The 20,827-nt window shown below is 36.3% G+C and overlaps 1 protein-coding gene across 2 annotated transcripts in view; it reads right to left on the bottom strand.

Moving 5' to 3' along the window:
• Positions 1-19,615, bottom strand: part of Acvr2a (activin A receptor type 2A) — an 81,243-nt gene extending 61,628 nt beyond the window's left edge. The window contains exons 1-2 of one of the 2 annotated variants that reach the window (XM_063259606.1): positions 19,489-19,615; positions 19,018-19,151 (exon numbers count right to left, since the gene is read on the bottom strand). In XM_063259606.1, the coding sequence (XP_063115676.1) occupies positions 19,018-19,072 (55 nt within the window). In that variant the 5' untranslated portion in view covers positions 19,073-19,151; positions 19,489-19,615. Of the gene's footprint in view, positions 1-19,017 lie in introns of both variants that reach the window. The other variant, XM_023561108.2, reaches the window with a different exon arrangement.
• Between the last annotated feature and the right edge of the window lie 1,212 nt (positions 19,616-20,827).

The raw sequence follows: 20,827 nt of genomic DNA, 5'->3' as shown, positions 1-20,827 counted from the left end.
AATCTTGAATTAAAGAGAATCTGAAATGTAAGTCTCACCTAGTGAAATCTCAGGAAAACAAAAACTTTTGAACAGGTGGAGGAGGAAAAGAAGAAAAAGGGGAGGACAAGGAAAGAAAGAAAGAAGGGGAGGAGTGGGGGAGAAGAGGAAGAAGAGAAGTGGAAGGGAAAAAAGAAATAATGTCATTGGTGACAGACATCATCAATTTTAGTAATCAATGTGAGATGTGTGTATGCTGCAGAATACATATTGTTTAGAGTGTAAGACATCTTTCAGAGTGACTAGTTTCTAAAACAAAGATGCCTCTCTTCATTAAGCATCTCAAAAATGGCAAACTCAAAAGCAACAGTAGTTGTCTGTTAATTATTGGTTGATTTCAATTATAGCTAAGTGGCTTAGAGGTATGACATTAGTTTTCCTATAATGGATTCCCCATGGATGTACTACTTGTCTCCACTACTCATTTGCCATGTTTTAGTCATACTTCCTACTCAAAAACACAGACATCAGGTGTTTAATTATCCTCCTATTCTCTTAGTTCTATTTCAGTTTCCACAAGCTCATCAATACTTTAAAATTTATAGTTACAGGCCAGGTGTGGTGGAGCACACTTGTAATCCCAGTATTAGGGAGGCTGAGGCAGGATGGCTACCATGAGTTTGAAGACAGCTTGGGCTACACAGAGTTCAAGGCCAGTCTAGACTACATAGCAAGAACCTGTCTCAAAAAAAAATTATGGTTACAGGAAACTGAGATCCTTGGACTTGGAAAAACAAAGTATGTATTTTGTTTTGTTTTTTGCCTTTTTATTTTTTCTAATACTGAGGATTGAATCCCAGTCCTCATACATGCTAGACACATGCCCTACCAATGACCTACATTTTTTAAGGTCTTGTTAAATTGTGTGTTATACCTGCTTATTAATCTTTCTTAATATGAATGAGGGGAAATGAACTACAAATGCTAATGCTAGAATCATGCATACTGAACTAACGTTATTCCCCATGCAACCAGCACTGGTAACACACATCAAGTGAGTAATTAACGACCACTATTATCAAATTACTTTCCAAATATGAGTCAAAAAGAACATGGATTCACCTTCCTTTACATAAGCAAATTTCAATTAATTAAATTTCTCTGAAGCAAGGTATAGTATTTTAAGAAGATACATTTATTTTAAATATTTGATTCATTAATTACTTGAATATGATCAGACCAAATGAATTCTGATCTTCTGATTCTGGCTTATTGTATAACTAAAAAGAACAACTTCTTTTTTTCTAACAGTTGTGCACAAACTATTACTTTTATTTCAGAGGCAGAGAGAGCTCTGCTGCATCAGCCATTGATACATCAATTTGATAACTTAGCATTCTGGACTGCATCATAGTTTTCTAGGTGTGCTACAACACGAGCTATTGCTAGAGTAGGGACAGGAAGAAGGAACTGTGGCAGGTTCAAAAAAGTCATACTGCCCAAGAATTGGTAACTCATGTTTTAATACATGTTTTAAAATATTTGCTTAAATAGAAGAGCTTTAAGTCCTGCAGACCTAGGTTTGATAATCTGGCTTTGCTACCTACTTAATTATATACCCTTAGGCAAATCATTGAGACTCAGCTCATTTATAAAATGGAAATAATATTTATCTTGTAGGGACACATGTAAATTATCACTGAAACTTAGAAAACACCTAGCCCAACGCATGCTGTAAGCAGTAGCTGTTAATAATCAGTCTTAATAAATAGTAATCATTAGTAATATTATTGTTATACATAACTGTCAGGCTATGACATAACTTTCCAGTTGCAATTCTGATCAAAGAAATGTAATAATGTAGAAACAGTATAAAATTCTGGCACCCATGTAATTAAGGCCCATTTGGAAAACAGCTTTAAACATTCTTTATCAAAAAGCAAAAGTGATTGAGAAAAACACTTCTGCACCAATTGAGGACAAGATTTACCTATAAATTTCCTTCAAGCAACAATTAGCACATATGGATTTATGGTCAACAAGCAAGCCAGACAACCAACAACAAAACAACATCTGTCCTAAGGTTAAAGTTCACTTTGGTGTTTCCCACTGCTATTGTTATTTGCAGCTCCCCAAACTGTAAATATGTTTTAATCAAAGTGTGATATAAAGATTATCTGCAAAGTAACTGTTCTACAAAGTACCACAAACATTTTCCCTTGAATTTAAAAGTAAAGAGTTTTAGCTCCACTGAGAAGTGACTTCAGCAAGTCATATTACCTCAGGATTTGAGTTTTTTAAAAAAACTATTTCAAAAAGATTCAGTCAAAGTCAAATAGGAACATACATGACATCACTCAGAAAACTATAAAACATTAATAAATGGAAGCTATTTTCCCAGAAATGTGGTATACTGAGAAAATAACAACATAGATTTTTGGAAATTTAAGTTCTTCTAACACAACCACTCACCTTTATTTCACTTAGAAAGGAAAGTGCACTTATTTGGGAGTGCACTACTAATGACTACTAGCTCATTCTATGATTTTCTGAAAAATATTCTACTAAATTATACAATATTATTAAAATGCATAACTGAAAATTCTTCACTGAAAATCAACTGATTCTAGAATTAAGCCAGAGTCAAATAAATATTATAAATATAGTTTGCATTCTAAACAAACAGTATGGTCAACTGTAAGAGTATACTTTCTTACTAAATATGGAATTATTTAACTGGAATATCCTCAGTTTCCAATTCACTACATTTGTCTTAGTCACTTTCTCATAGCCCAGACACAATACCCAACACTCACAACTTAAAAGAAAAGTTTATTTTGGCTCACAGTTTCAGACATTTCAGTCTGTAGTTAGCTGGTAGACACAGCAACAGAACAATTAAAGGGCCTTTCAGGTTATAATAGGCACACCAGAGAAAGAATGGAGAAGACTGGGAAGGAGAAATACCCTTCCAGACCACACCTCCAGTGTCCCACCTGTAACCAAGCCCCCGCCACCTCCCGAGAGCAAGCCAACCAGCTTACACACAGATGGGAATTCTGAGGAATATTCCATATTCGAAGCATAACATTTTCTTTTCCAGGCACAATTTTTTTTTTTTGTTTTTAAGTCATTAAAAGAAACTGGGTCCTAAATGACATACAGTGATATAAGCAGCTGCAAATTTGTGCAGTCACCTTTTTCTTCCTTTAAGTATAATTAAATTATTACATTCCTGGTACACTTCATTTGCATGAAATTCTGTACCATATACACTAATTGTAAAGTTATTAACCCTCATTCCAGAGGGGGGAAAACTACTCTGAAAGATAACTTTCACTGAGATCTAACCAAACCTTAAGTGTATTGTGACAAGTTTATAAATAATGTGGAAAATAACATTTTAACATTTGGCCATCAACTTAAGAAAATGGTTTGCCTGTACAAATTTTGTAATTTTTAAAATGTATGTTCTAACTTCCTATGGTCCTCAGAATTAAAGCACAATGAACAAGAAAGAAAAGGAGAAGAATGCAACTGACTCCTAAGGCAGAACATCTTGCCAAGAATAATGAAAGTAGAGTATATACTACATCATCAAGTAAACAATTTATAGGTAGATACTACTAGGCAATAACAAGCAACATCAGCAATTAGTATCTATTTAACTATTTAGAATAAAAAGTGAAAAATTCAAAGCACTTTATAGCAATTTATAGATTATAACAACAGTATAAAGTAGATGCCATTATTATGTGCCTCTTCCAGAGCCTCCTCTGGACCAGACAATCTGGCTCAAGTGCTTTTAACCTACCCTGAACACTACCTTTACTCAGAAAAATCGGAAAGAACATAAGAGTCAGCTGGCAGGCAAACACATTAACAAGCAATTATAATATAGAATGCTAAGCAATAAGGTAGGGGAGTGGTCGCAAACCTATGGCACCCATACCACAGCAGGCTGTTTATCATTGAAAGCTTTCGCAACATCACTAAGGTACAGCAAGTGATGGGGCCAAAAGATATTAAGTACTGTGTAAATTTTAGGCACTATTAGTTAAAACTCATTACATATGAATAACTACCACTGCAAAAGTAAGAATTTCAACCTATCAGAGAAGGATACATATATTTTCTAAGGGTCTGTCATATTTCCATTCAATTACGTAACCAGGGATCTGCTATGTTTTAGTTACTTTTATAGTGAGGAACAATAGCCTTCCTCATATTCTTGTTCTTCCCAAAACAATTCCAAATCAAGTCAGAAATCAAGAGTCAGCATACATTAATGTTTACCATATTTGCTAACTCATACAAGAGACAGAAATCTTTTAAACATAAAAACAGTATTATGCTTTTAAGAACTTAAAATTGGTAACTGATTCTGGACTAACGAAGTGTTGCTCTAGAGAGGATTTCCTTTAATGTAACTTTAAAAGGAAGTATTTTCAATTAGCATATCAAAGCTAACAACCTCCAAAGCCAAGACTTTTACTTGTAACACAATTTAATAGCAGGCTCTGTTTTACCTACACCCACTTGTAAATTGCCACCTGGGAATAGTCAACCCATCTGGGTGACCAGGTGGCCCTGCTACTTGGGTTTCTGTCCTCACTCCCCTTTCAGCTAAAGACATGCTTGTATTACTTACTCTTCCTCACTAAACCTCCTCCTCAATTCCCTGCTATTTCTAGCACGAGTTAAGAGCCCAACTGCTGTTAAGATATAAAGGGGCAAAAACAGTAAAAGGAAAGAAGAGAAAAATAAAGGTAAAGTCCCCCCTCTCTTATACAGTGTATCATTCTTTATTCCTAACCTAATTTGCTTTACCTTTCCAGTATTTCGTCCTATCACTGCAGCCTATGTATTGTCTCAAGCAATCTGGTGGAATGCCACCATGTAGGGTGATTTTGCATCCCAAAACACAAAGCAGGTCATATGTAGTTTCTTTCATTCACAGTATGATGGATGAAGCACAAAAGCTAAAATAAGGTAAACCTGTTGTGAAGCTTATTAGTAGTAAGATCGTATTTTCTCATCTGCAAAAAAAGGTAACTATCCAATAAAGAAGCTTCATACCAAAAGCACAGTATATAATAAGCAATCGAGAGGCTTCCTTTACATATTCCTTTGGGCTCTCATAATGAAAAGAAAAAAGCTCAAGATCGGTATCTCAAACCCTTACAAAACAGGCTTTTAAAATTCTGACCACAAATTACAATAAAAAGTACATTTTTCATTGTAACTCAGTACATATACACATAAAATCATACACACAACTGAAGCTTCACAAACTATACTCTCTTACTTTGATTCATTCTGACTTCTTTTATTTTATTTTCTTGTCTATGTTGATCCCCTACACTGATTTCATGGGTTGTGATCTGCAGTCTGAAAAGAAAACTGCTTTGTGCTTTTTACTCTCCCAGACTTTCTCCTCCCATTTCCTCCTCCCTAATCACATACATAAACCTGTTCTTGGTCTTACCATCACCATGACACAGAAGCCCCTAAAACTTTCTAGTCTGCAAGCCTAGGAAGCAAAAGAGCAAATAAAGAAGGAAATTCTGACAATAATGGGGAGAGTTTGTGATTCTTCTGGTCCAAAAAGGAATACTAAACTATTCCTTTTAAGAAAGTGTTATTCCTGAGGGTAAAGTTTTACCATATTGCTGGAATACAATACATGAAGTGAAAAAGGTTTGTGGATCGGTTAGGGAACCAATGCACGTTACAGTGATTTTTTAAAAAATATTTCCTAGGTTCCAAAGGAAGTTTTTAATCAAACTTATAAACTGAAGGATGCATGCCACTCATACAATGTCCAAGAGATTGGCAATCTACAGTCCAAAGGTCAAATCTAGTACATAGCCTATTTTTATACAGCCTCTGAACAATGGCTAAACCAATAAAATAATCATCATCTTTGGTGACATGTCAAAAATATATCAATTCAAGTTTCAGTTGTTTGCAAATAAAGTTCTACTAGAATACAATCACACTTATTCATTTACCGAGTGTCTATAACTGATTCTGTGTTAAAACTGGCAGTTAACTACAGAAGATTTCAAAATACTTACCATCTCATCTTTTACAAAAAAGTTTGCAAACCCCTGTCCTAAACACCTGAAACGCATCCCACAGTCACTCAAACATTTGTAAAGCATCTATTATGTGCTAAACACAGGCAGCATTACAGTAAGTCAGATATGGTCCCTCTTGTAAATTCTAACGGAAGGCAAGCAGAGAAATAAAAGGAATAAAAAGTGATTGGCCTCTTGTAGGAACTACCAGAAGGCCGATATGGTAAAAGATGAGGTTAAACAGGGGTCATACCATGCAATGCCTTTGGTTACCCTGAGAAATAAAACTTCCTTTAGTACTATTTATCTGGTTGCTTAAAACTCCCCCATTCACTGACAGTTTAAAGATAAATGTTTATGAATTAAGAATCACAAATTCTGAATTAGAGATGTTGCATAGTTCACTTGTACCCTTCTTAGTGCTCTGTCTAGGCCTTGAAAAACATCACTCTTAGAAACACGCATTTGGCTTAACGGTTATATGTATATCTGTATATATGTATATCAAAATTATAACGGTTTTATGTATATCTGTATATATGAGTGTGCTTGGGCTTGTATGTGTAGCTTTGGATCCTCAATTGATTCTCACTGTAATTTTGTAAGATGAGTATTATAAATCCCATTTCATAAATGAAGAAACTAAGGTTACAGAATTTCCCCAAGTTAACACAATGTATCACACATGGCAGAGAGAGACCCAAAACCCAAGTTTTCTCCCTATAGAACATCTGTTTAATATACCAGTTTAAGAATCATTTAATTATTTTACTGAATTTGAAAATAAAGGAAGTTCTTTAGCTTTATATGTTTTTTAAAATCCTGTCAATAAATAGTTATACTTGTACCAACATTATTAGTTTCTATCTCTATTAACCATTTCAGCTTATTGGTAAATCACATGTTTCAATGGCAGAAAATTCTATAAATGACTAATGTAATCCACTCTTTTGTTCTCTATGTTAGTGAGCTGATTTATTTTCATAGCATAAATATTAGATTAGCTATTATTTTAAAAGAATAACCATCATTTAAATCAAGACTGTTAAATATATACTCTCAGACTAGAAACTACAGTTCTTGAAGTGACACTTTTCTTGGGCTACAGTAGTAAAAGATCTGTAGATAAAAGATCAAACTATGCTTCACTGACTTAAAATAGAAAAAAGTCTAACTATACTTCTTTTACTTTAACCTTTTACTCCATCTTTCAGAAGTGAGAATCAGCTTGAGTAGTTTATTCCTAAGACTCATTCAGATAAAGGAAGTTACTGGAGAAAATGGTACTTGACAGTCTGTTAGGCCCTCTCAACAGTCAAAGCCTCCTAATTTAATTGCCTCTATTATTTCTAGTCTTCTCAGCTAATAAACAATCTCTATGTACATTTTAACAAAAAATATAATTAGCCCTTAATTTCCCAATTCAACACTAGAACCTGATTTATCTTTAGAGAACAGGAAAAAAATAAGAAAAGGTTACCAGCTAAGATTGGTATATAAAGATAATGGCGATTTAAAGTCTCCCCCTTATCACTCAGAAAGGCATTGTATTTTACGTCTCAATACATGTTGAATTGTTTTTCTATTACCATGCCCTCTTGTTATTATCTAAAAACTACTTACTTATTATTTATCACTATTCTCTTTGACTTTTCTCCACATCATTTTAAAGGATACTTACACAAGTTCAAGTCTGGGCTTCAGTAAAAATAAAGAATTCTACAGTAGGTACGTGACATGAAGCTTCACTATCAGGTAATAAAACGCCTGGTACCAATTTCTTTTACTAGTACTATTTTATTTAACCTAGTAACAAACAGAAGGCCCCATAATATTTATAAGGTGCAACTGCATTTTTTTTTTTTTTGGTAGAAGACAGCTTACCAAAGATAGTTAGCTTTACTGCTTCCAAAATGAAGGTGACTAAGCGGAACAAAATGAAGAGGCAATTACAATTGTGTTTTTAATTCAGTAAAATTTAGCATCTTTTCTGATTTTACCCTTCTATAATAATGCAATTCTTCTTAGTCAAAGATGCTGCTGCTGAGCCACCATAATAAAGAGGTAATCCTTGTATCAAGCAGCAATTCCATACTACTTCCACAATCATACACAGGAGAGGCTCGCAATCACAGATAAAAATATTATGCCATTTCCTAAAATCTATTATATATTTTGGTCCTTATTCACACTTTTGGCTTCTCACAGTACAGTATTTACACACATGTCCCATTTATTTTACTTAAAAGTAAGGTCTCAAGGCGTACTGGTTTACCTAGAAATGTCTCTGATTTACCCTTTTTTATGGAAGAATAGTACTCCACTATATTAAAAAACAAACCACATTTTCTTTACCCATTCATGAGGTGGGCATTTGGGCTGTTTCCAATATTTAGCTATTACAAATTGTGCCACTATAAAAATCAGTGTTTATATGATGCAGTATGATGTTTTTAATTCCTTTGGGAAGATACCAAGAAGGGGAATAGCTGGGTCCAAAATATTCAAATGGGAAAGAGAACAGGGAGGGGGAACAGAAAAGAAATAAAAAATGAAAAAGCTTTTGTAAATAAAAAGAGGAAGAAAGGCTGAAGGGAAGTTAGGGTAATGAGGGGGGAAAAAGAATCAAGACATCCTATGATGATTCCTATGATGAATGAACAAACTTAATAAAAAAAAAAAAATCAAGCGGATTACCTATAGTTAAACTAACAGTCCAAGGTATTAACTGTTTATCATTTAGCCTTTCCTGTAAGATAATGGCAACCTAAAAAGATAAATTCCTAAGAATTTCTACTTCTGAGTCTTTTAACACTGTAACATATTGCATGTTTCAAACAATAAAGTGGTAGTGGGTGATCTTATAAAAAGATAGTTATTTGAAGAGAGCAAAGCCAAACTTTCAGAAATAGGAATGTGTGAGTAAATAAGAATATAAACTAGCAAAGGCACAAAACATAGATAGGAATTTGTCATAAAAACTCAATAATCTCTAGAATGTATTTTATCATGGGGGGGAGGCACACTGACATGTATCCAAAGTTGTCACATGCATAAGAAGCCTATTGTGTTTTAAGTAACAGTAAGAAAAAAATGTGGCTAAAAATATGGCTAAAAATACTAAAGGAAGTATGACATACAGTCAGAAAATGTTCAAAGCTGGAAGGAAGCTCAGACTACCTCTCTAGCTTTCAATGATGCAACAGGCTGCTAACTGGTCTTACCTCTTCACTCCTCATACTTCTCATGTATTTTTTAGATAGCTGTCAAAGTGATCTTAACACATAACCCAGACATAGTTCCCCCTTACATTTTATTCTAATTCCTCTCCCTGTTAGAGCAAAGCACTGCATGATTTTGCTTCTATCTCTCCAGTGCAGTATCATCTAGGTTAATTTCTTCAGGCAGCCAGTTAAATCTTTATTGGGCTCCTACTTTGTGTCAGAAATTGCCATGTTCAAAAAATACTGTGATAATAATAAACAAGTCAGACACTCGCACCCTCTCTCCCAAAAAAGCTTGCACTACAGTAGTTGAAAAGACAAATAAGTAGGTAAATAAGGCAATTAACTAGAAATGATGTCTGTGTGATATGGAGCAAATAAAGTTATCCTCTCAGAATTCTGACAGCATCTATGGCAATCTTTAATTATTTGATTCATCTGGTTCCTTAGTTTAAGACTATGAGCTCCATAAAGTAGTAATCGTCTATATCTTTTTTTACTATTACATCCTAAGCACCTAGCATAGTCTAGCATATATTCCAATACTTGTTAAAGAACAAATACTGGGGCTGGGGATTTAGCTCAGCGGCATAAGCGCCTGCCTTGCAAGCAGGCAGTCGTGAGTTCAATCCCTGGTACCAATAAAGACGAAAAAAGACAAAAACAAAAAGAACAAATACTTATTTTATCCTCCTTAGAGATGAGTAAAGTGAGTGTCAAAGGTCAAAAAAGAGTCAGTAGAAAAGTAGGAATTTTAATGACAAGACTAAACTTATGGGTTAGCATCTAAAAACAGACTTGAAAATCTTTCAAAACTTACACAAAAAGTTTTAAAACACCTAAAATTTAAGTGAAATGGTGCAGAAAAAAAAATGTTTAAAATTCCAATCAATAAATTGATGAAAATTCATTCCAATGTTTCTTTTTAAAGCATGCTAATACACCAAGATCTTAAAGCACTCTATAAAGAACCATGAAACTTGAATGTTCTTTTTATTTCCTGGCACTTATCTGGCTCTTTATATTAGTATTTCCTCTAGCAGTATAATTTACATTATTTCATATTATCTGACAAGTATCATACCTGAACATATAAAACTTTCTCCCAAGAACTGATCTATATTTTTAAATGTCTTACATGTCACATCTAAATTACACTTAAAGAAAGATTAATGAATAACACATATATGTGAAGGATACTCTGGACCAGCTCCCGTGTTATTCGCTATTTCGTTTACCACATCTTATGTGCAAACCTAAAAAAGTAATTACAAAGTTTCAGAAACTTGCCATGATCTCATAATTTGTTCATGCTCCTCTGTCTTGGAATAACACCTCGTAACAAATCCAATTTATCATATATCAATTAAAGATGTGAACAACAGATTTTTCCTAATAGCAGCCTCATTTCTACAAAATACAGATTTTTAAGACAGCAATCATAAGAAAAATTCCCCAAACTTTATAAATAGGATTATCTTTATGATAATATGTAAGGCTTAATTAAATTTGAAAATCTGTTATAAGGCAACCATCTCCACAGCTAGTCTCTAATCTGGTTAACTATTTTCTTGCTGGACACTTACTAGCTTTAGCAACATTAGGGAATGAAGTTGATTCCCAATGTGACTACAACCAAGGAAAAACTGCTTCTATCTAGTCTAAAAGAATGATCACTCAAAGGTTTAGGCCTCAATCCCAGATAATATATACTGAGTTTGCACAAAAGTTTCTAAATCTATTTCTATAAGAAATCTATTTCTATACAATTTACTATAAGGAAAATGCCCCATATACATTTAAGAGAACATAATGTAGCATGAGTAATTTTTGAAATCTGATCATTACTTAAACACTGCTGAGCCATTAATGTTTTGAATTCTTTAGACTTCATAATGGTGACACATCCAGCAGTGTCTTCCCCTCTAAGAAAATATCACGTTCTCATTTTTACGTACTTTTATTTTTTCAAACCTATGTGTGTATATTCACTCGTTTATCAGATAAATCCTTGTCTGTCTCTATTCTTATTTAGTTATGAAAGTGCTTTCTATTTTCTTCTGGCTTCTTAGCCAATTTTGTTAGTAGTGCTATCTACCTTAATCTTCAAACTGCTTTTCTGTCCTATATTCCACACACATGTATTTAGGACAGCCTCAAGATCCGTATCATCCACTCCTACCTCCTTTCAGTTTTAATTACTTTCATCTGGATTTTACCCACCCACCCCCACACTGTCCTGTCTCCCCAAACAAGTATAAGTATCTCTTCACACAAGCCACTACCTTAAAACTCCTCCATCACAACTTGCCTTCTATCCATGGTCAAGTTTACTATGAAGCGGTCTTTCTATTCCTGATGCTATTCTGTGCCTTTTCCTTCATATTAAGATGAATTAGTCTTCTTATCCTCCCGCTAAGATATTTTCCCCCAACATTAGGAACTATGTTCTCCAGTTAAGTCTATCATACATGAAAAAGTCTAAGCTCTCCAAAATTATAATCTAATTCTGTTTCAGCATCTTCCTAGTGCTTAATTTATGCACTAGTCCACAAAAGACTAGTCCATAAAGAGAATAATTCAGCCAGACTAGGTCCAAGTTATTTCCTGGGACCAGTTTTTCCTGTATTCTATTCCTAAGTACATATTATCTATTATAAATTAATTTTCACTCCATATATTTCCTTCTCCACTCAGAGGTACTAGGTAGAGAGAACAGTGGACTGCTGAACTACATCAGTGTATTTTAGGTGTTTTCAATCTATTACTTGGTCACTGAATCATTCTGACAATGAAATAGAATATAAAAATAAGTAAGTGGGGGCTGGGGATTTAGCTCAGCGGCATAAGCACCTGCCTTGCAAGCAGGCAGTCGTGAGTTCGATGCCTGGTACCGATAAAAATGAAAAAGACAAAAAAAAAAAAAAAAAAAAGTAAGTGCCCTGCATAGAGGAAACAGTTCATAAAACTTTGTTCATACATGCACATAAATCCATGCGCATGCACGCACACACATAAACACACACACACACTAAAAACTATGTCATGATACAATATACAATTCTTATTGTGCATCAGAGTCAAAAAGTATGAGTCACAGGACCTGAAGAGATCTAAGATTATTTCTACATATACAATTCAAATTGTATAAAAAATTCAATCTAACGATTACAGATAAGACATTTTTTAGAAAATAAACAGAACCTAAAGATATCCACATTACTTCCAGTAAAATAATTTTTCTTACTTAAAATGTCACTGTTGAACTCTCATCCTAAAATTACAGAATCAAAAATCTTATAGAATAGGAAAGAATTTAAGCATCATCAAATCAAAATTCCTACCTTACTAACATAAGAAAAAATCTCTAGCTCAAAAAAGTAAAATAATTTCAATGCATTCATTTAATAGACATTTGCTAAGCACCTACTATGTGCCAGGTTCTAGCAATGGGTCTGTGGATGTTTTTTAAGAACAGAAACAGTAAAGTAAACATTTGCACTAAAGTAGAAATAGAATACTAAACATTTGCAATAACTAAAATGAAGGCCACTTATAAGATATTAGATGAATAGAAAGAAATGAAATTCAGATTGGATGGTATTACAGAAAGTGTTTCTGAAGAGGTGATATTGTACTTTTGAGCCTAAAAGAAAACAAGAGTTAAGTAGGTAAAAGATAAATAAACAACATGTATAAAGGGACCATACTAATACATAATAATGGATGACAAATTCAAGAAACTTCAATTTGCATTTTCATGACTAGAATACAGTATTCATTCAGAAGAAGAGCACCAGCAAAATATTTCACGTTTATGTGCCATTTAATCTTCAAACCACTCTCTAAGGGATATACCTAATATCCCCACTCTGTACATGAGAAAACTGAGGCACATCAAAAGGACACAAGTTTTGCCAAAATTAAGTTATAAAGCTAAGATTTAAAAAAGGGAAAGTTCATTTCTAGAGCTTAGGCTCTCAACTACCAATCAAGAGGTTAGAAAACATAGGCAGGAACCAAATTATGCAAGACCTTGTATATCCTTCTAAGACTTCAGATTCTACACTAAGGAAGACTCAGAGTCAGTGAAGGGTTTAATCAAGAATGACATACTCAGTTTTATTTTTTAAGAAGGTTATTTTCGCAGGTAAGTAGAAAGACTGTAAAGAGTAACAAAGAACTAGCTAGTTTTAGCTAGAAGGTACTACAATAATTCAAGTATAAGAAAATGACAGACAAGTTAGATGGTGTTAGCACTACCATCAGAACCCAAGTCTACTAACCACCAAGACCACATTCTTGGTCACTAGCCATAAGAACTCCTTAATTTCTTCCCTAAGCTCACCATCCCAGCAGTTCATGAAATTCAACCTATGAGATAACAATACATTTCTATTTAGTCCCTTTATTAAACAAAATCTGACCACTACATAGATGGATATATGAAAATGACAAATCCAGCTGGAGAATGACAGAAAGTCAACTGCAATATACAGTACAACAGTTTTTTTGCATTCATCTTCTACACATTATTCCTGAAACTTTCAAGTCCGATAATCAATTTGAAATCAATGTTCTGTCTAGACATGACCGTTATAACCTAACAGAATTAAATGTACCACAGAAGATGTCTAATGTGGGCCCGTCAGTAGCAATAAATACACTCTCAGGTCTGGTCAAATACTCACTTACTGAGATGATAAATGACTATTAAGAGACTTTGAAAGCAGCAGGGTTAAAAAAAAAACCTAAACATGTAAAAGTACATAAGAGCAATCTGAATTTCAGGCTATTTGATTTCAAGACAACAACACTATTCCCAAATATATATGTGGTAGTTCAGAAACCACCAGTGGAAAAACAGTGGAAAACAATGGACAATTCAGAAACATTCTAAATTCAATCTGCTTCATTAAACACTAAGTTAGCCTTCTTCTGGCACCCATGATGCTTAACAACAACTAGATTCCACAAGAAAGTGAAGTGACATACAGAAAGGAAACAGCAGAGAAAAGCAACAGACAAAAGAGAAAAGTGGAATGAGAACTATAATGAAAAGAAATGATGAGGTTTACAATGTAAAGAGTAAAGATGTACCACTGACTCCAGCATGAAATGTTGCCAGCCAGCTAACCAGGATCTCATGGACACAAAGATAAGTGGGAACATAAAGGAGCATGAAAAGACAAATTTAAATCACTGACATCAAAAATGAGAACTAATACTCAAGTAACAAAAATGCAACAAAATTGTCTTAAAATCAGAAAGAACAATTTAGAGATTATTAAAATCTCATTCAGTTTAATGATGTGTTACTTATATGATGGACCCAAAAGGTAAAAATGTCAGTAGTACCAGAGGAAGTTTATGAGGAAGTGTGTCACAAAAGCATTATGAGGCTGATTTGCGTATTTTTTGCGGGAGTGACTTCAGAATTTTCCTCAGTGGTATAGTGCCACTTATTTTAAGAGTGTCACTATAATTCTCATACTGGCTGGCTGAGTTAACTTTCTTAAAATCTAGAGTTCAAAATAAGGTATTTATTAGGATCAAAATTTAACCTTTACAAGGGTATGCATATGCATAAAACTCCCTTGATCATATACCACTACATAGTGCAACCTAAATGAATCTAATGGTAATCAAATCCAAACTAATGCTTCTCAACAATTAAGAACTTATTTTAAAAGTTTCTTGAGATTAAAGTTAACAAGACAAAAGAAAAAATTTTTTGATCTGTTTGTTTCAAGAAATATTTTTTTAAAAAAATCAAATTATACCTTGAAATGAATCAAGGAACACGTAATAATGAACATATTTTTCCATATGATATAAAACTTTTAGGCACAAAGTTAAATATACACAACCACACACACACACACTCCCCATGGCCATTCAGTCCAGTGATTTCAGTAAGAATAAAAATAAATATGCCTGTAGCAAAGAAAATATTAGATCAAAAACAAATATACCTAAATGATATATTAATTAATCATTTATTCATTACATCTATGAACATGTAGTCTTCACAAACAAGCCATCAAAACAGGTATTGGAGAGTTTTTTCCTAACAGTCAACAAAATACATTTATTAAAGAAGGACAGGATGAAATAATATATATGACTACAGTCTATTCACCAATTTAATCAAATTCTAATTTTAAAAGATAAAGAAAATATAAACCCTGTCAATACAAAGTCAGCTGAAGACCAATGCTATGTACTGAGAAAATTTAGATTCAATCTCTGGAGAATGAGCAAGTATAACCATTTTACTAATGCACTAATGCTTTAAAAAAAAAAAAAAAGTATAGGGGAAATGAAAAAAAAAAAAAACCCAGAATGTATTATATACACATACCAACTCCCTACAAGGAATATGATCAATATAGATTACAAACAAGTATTAGCAAAAATAAAAACAAAAAATTCAGAATTTAAAACGTGATTCCTCAATCTCAATACTATTGACATTTTGAGCCAGCTGACTCTTTGTTACAGAGGCTGTCCTACACACTGTGTGACAAGGAGCAGGGCTCCTACCTGCCATCTACCCACTAGATGCCAGCAGCACACAAAGCCCCCCTCTTCACCCCACTGAGACCACCAAAAACATCTCCAAATGTTGCCAAGGGTGAGGGGCAAAACAATCCAGTTTGAGAACTACTGACTTATAGCATAAATAGAAAAAAATGTCAAAGTGGAATCAGTGGATACTGTTTTTATATTTTTGGGGTCTGCAAGTTTCAACATATTATACTTTATTTGGACTTGATCACAGACAACATTTAAGAAATTCTGTCTTTTAGAGAACAAACCATTTAATAACTATACTTGTCGGCCAAAGTTCAGATGTGTCCCAGAACATCCTCTGTAATGCCAACTCTTTCTCAAACCACACGACAAACTCGCACCCACACTGCATCAAATACAGAGCTAAATAAAAGAAAATATAACATAATGATTACATCTCCATTTCTTACTTCATCAAATATATTAACCACACTGTTTTAGCTCCCACAGAATCAAACAAATTCTCCATTTACTTCAATGCAACTCAAATGTCACAAAGCTACATCACGCGAGCTAGGTAGATAAATCTAAGTACTACTAGGGTAAGTATTAAACTTACATTTTAACAAACTATGAAAAACAAATTAACCATCATTCTTTAAAAAAAAAACTGAAAAGCAGATTTGTTTTGAAGCAGAATCTGAGGTAGGATAAAAGGAATAAAAAATTCAAAATTAAAGCAAATCTAAAAGCATTCCAGGATGAAGGCAAAATTAAAACTGTTTCCTCTGGAATGAGAGAGGAGAAAATTATACTTGGCCGTATCTTACAAGAATGGTCTGTCTACACAATCAGTCTCTAGAACACATACCATAGGATAGAAACTGAAAAAACTCAAAGTCCATAAAATGTTAAAGAAAACTGTAAACATCCATCCTAAATACCTAAAATACTTTTTTAGTACTATTTTCCACTTGAGATACATATATATCCAGAAACAAGATAAATTTCTTAATTCTCATAAAAATAGCCACTCTCATGGTTCCAGCATGCCGGATTACATATCACATAGAAAAATCAATTAGGAGAAACAATAATCCTATCTTAGAGTGCATTTTACTCATAACAAAGCCTTTTCAAAAAATCAGGCATTTTAAGTACTAAAAACCTTCATGGATAAATATGGATTAATAAGGCTTTTAAGATTATGTCAATTATCTTCAGGACAATCATATTTTAGTTCAAAGAGGAACTTCATTTAAAAAAATCTACACAACAATACTTAATGTTAGTTTAATATAAATGATATATGTATATGCTCTACAGCAACAATATTACTTTATTTCAAAATTTTCACTGTTAACCTCCTGGCTCAGAGAAAATAATCCTATAAGAAATTAATGCTCAATTTTTTTTACTTCCAAACCAAACAGAAAAAGCTGTAACGATCTGTAGTGACACTCTGCTTTTCCAGAAGCAGCCTGCTTTTCCAGAAGTAATACCTTAAGATTGCTCAAGATTATCCTCCTTCACCAATTAATATGACTCAGGTGTGTTTGGAAGGGAATAATGTCCACAAGCTCTTGGTCAGTGGCCATGATGCTCCTCCTCCTCAAGGGCAGAAGATCAGAAAAAGGGATTTGAACCAGAGGAGTTCACCGACGAGAACACATAAGGCCAGAGAAAGAGTACTTACTATAGAAAGGGGAAAACTAGATGGTTAAGTCATTTCACAAAAGCAAGATGTTTAACGTTATCAAGGCCTTCATTCATTTCAGATACACCATTGTTTAGCTTCCTCCCCAAACCATGCACAAAAAGAACTGTCAGCCTGCCGTAAGCATGTTCCTTCTTCCATTTGAACAGACATGATTCTTTTGGTTAATCTCTGGCAATGATCGCCATTTCACAACACATTGAGTCCGCCCGGAACTGATCAATACCATTACAGACAGAAGACTAGACTTTATCCATTTATTAACCACAAGGAAATGTACCATTCAGCAAAATTCTATACATTACAAAAGATTCTATGGGGGGAGTGGACACATACACACACAAAGGTACACAAAGAAAGACTACCACCCTCTAATTTCCCTGTGGCAAATGAGATAAAGACGTGACCATGTAACCTGTCAATTCGCGCCCCCCCCCATAATTCTATTTCACAACCTAGTAATTGAATATTGAATATTTATGATACATAGATTCATCATGACTTTTAAACTCTTTCATCTATGAAACTAACTCTCCCCTTAGGCACATTTGCACACCTTTCAGCTAGATACTGTGTTCATTTACAGAATCTGAAATACAAAAGACTAGACAGTTTTTCCAACCACTGGTTGCAACCACAGAATGTCCTCACAAAATAAAAAAAATTTTAAATATAAAATGGCCAAGTTATTCTCACAACCTTGGGCTACTACATCCATAAGTAAACCATATTTAACAATAAGATCAATTTCACATAGCCTGTGCTAAATCGAAAACAATGCTCCAATACAAAGCGTTTAAAATAAGTATTCCGTAGGTAAGCAAAATCTTTGCCTGAAAAGAGCACACAAATGGTGGTTGGAAGCCAGCATATTACCAACACACAGTGGCATACCTCTTCTGCACTGAGTTATAGTTAATACTCCAATACCAACTATTTTTATCACTGCCGGACAAAGAAGTTGAAAAAACCGTGAGAGGATAGTAGGATTAAATTTAGTTAACAAGATGTATTGTTTCTCACGGCCGAAATTAAGTAGTCACCGAATTGATCCATGTCGTGATATTCACCGATGAAGGTCTACACACAAAACTAGAAGACGACAAAAGCTACCCTTGTTTTGGAGCAGCTTACGCTAGATGACATTTCGGAATACTCCTTTTGGGTCTCAACCTTTGCATAAATTGTCACTTGTGGTATTTGTGGCTTAACTGCAACCCAACCAGTGCTGTCATCCAGTGTTATGGCCACAGACCATGACTTTCTCACTTCCACAACAACACAGCACTCTTATCAGTTCACCAGCCCAACTCAAAACAAAACAAAACAAAACAAAAAAATTTCATGGAGGTTTCCAGATCACAATCAGACCTGGGGTTAGCAACTGAGGGGCACAGGGCATAGGAAACCTCCCCGGGCAGCACTGGAGCTCACCAAGACCCAACAGCAGCCGTGGCCGCCTGCAGCAGCCCCGCCGCGCCGCGCTCCCGGCACCTACCTGAAGAACAAGAGATAAGAAAGACGGCAAACGCCAACTTTGCAGCAGCTCCCATTTTCCCGAGGCGCTGGGGAAGCCGTAGGAAGTTCTCGCTAGAAATCCAGTTCCCTGGGTCTTCCTCGGAGACAAACCTCCTGGTGTAAAATCAACCGTCATAAAACATATTCGGAAGCCCCGAGCAAAAAAACGTTCACGGGGTTTGGAAAAAAGGAAAAAAAAAAAAAAAGCACAACAATTAAAAAAAAAAAAAGGCACCACGGGGGAAAAATCGCCACACACACGCACAACACACAAAACCAAACAACGAAAAGCCAACAACAACAAAAGCGGATTTAAATCACTGTCAAAATCACTGTCAGCTCCGCTCGCCTCTCCGATCTCTCGGAACAAAACGCCAGGCTGAGGCGAGGAGAAGGCGGCGGCGGCCCCGGACAGTCCGGGAACCTAGCTGGGTCCGACGTCCGGACCGACCTTCAACCCGGACACCCAAAGTCCGCGGACCACTAGCGGCCGAGCTCGCAGCGGTGGAGGCCGCGGCGGCAGCAGCGCGGGAAAGGGGCGGCGGAAGGCGGCGGCGACGGCGGTGCAGGCAGGGGCCAAGTTCTGGTCCAGGCTCTGGCTCCGGCTCCCGGGCTCCAGGCTCGGCCGCGTTTTCGGTCTCCTGGCCTCCGCCGGCCCCGCCCCCTCGACTTCCGGTTCCGGCCCGAAGCTGGAAGCCCGGCGCAGCGGAGGAACGCTCGGCGGCGGCGGTGGCACCAACGGCAGGCGGCGGCGGCCGAGCGCAGCGCGCGTGCCGGGCAGGGAGCGCGAGGAGATTGTTGGGGAAGCGAGCGGGGGCGGGGGAGGGGTGGGAATGAGGGCGGGGCCGACTGCAGGGCGGAGGGGCGGTCCGGGCGGAGACTCAGTACCGCGAGGCCTCGGCGCCCGGCCTGCCTGGGCTGCAGATCCCGCGACAAAGGGACGCGGGCGCCTCAAAGTCCCTGAGCTGTGGCCGGGCTGTGGGTGGGCGGCTGGGTGTGGTCGGGGACCCAGCGAACGGCGTGTTCGGATCGCGCCCCCTGCCTCCGCGGATTACTTGTCCAGTGGTCTGGGGAAGCCCAGAAGGAACTCTCCGGCTGTGGAACGGGTGGCCGACGCCTCCCCCGAGGGGCGGCTGCGGCGCCCTGCGTTTCCTCTGGGGGACGCCACGGCCGCTCGCAAGCTCAGCGCTCAAGGATGGGAGCCGACTGCCGCGCCCGCCGAGCTGCCCAAGCGAGCTCGGGCCGCGCGAGCTGTGTCTTCGCTCGGGTCTTGGCCCGCTGGGCGTCCCACCGCCGTGGTTTCTGCATTAGCGTTTTGTCTTTTGGCTTAAAAAAAAACTCACCAGAGAAAGAACTGTGCGCCAGGTTAGGATGTGCACAATTATCACTACGTGCAATTTGAATCCTTTTGCATATCTTTTATGCACAAAGCATTGTGTTGAGAACCATTATACACGTAATAGGTTAGCAAAAATTTATTGCGCTTTGAAGAAAAAAATGCAAATTTGTATTGACATAGTTGATGGTCAGACAAATGTTTACTTTTTCAAAATTGAGCTCTTTTAGGCCATGTTTTTACCTCTTGGCCCATGTTGATTGCTTTTGAGTACAGTGTTAGGCACAAAATGGGATCCAAAATGTAAAAATAAGATCTGTACCTCAAGGGGCTCAGGATACTTGCTGTGAAGTTAGCTACATAATACAGACTAAAGACCATTAAAGTTAGTAGCTCTGACATTTACACTTTAGCTAAAGGTAGATAGCTTGTATTTTTCCCATCACCCACGAGT

The sequence above is a fragment of the Cavia porcellus genome, unplaced genomic scaffold (assembly GCF_034190915.1).
Source record: "Cavia porcellus strain 051 isolate PalLab524CR breed Dunkin Hartley unplaced genomic scaffold, mCavPor4.1 scaffold_12, whole genome shotgun sequence".
Classification (NCBI taxonomy): domain Eukaryota; kingdom Metazoa; phylum Chordata; class Mammalia; order Rodentia; family Caviidae; genus Cavia; species Cavia porcellus.
This window is presented reverse-complemented; position numbering and strand designations above follow the sequence as displayed.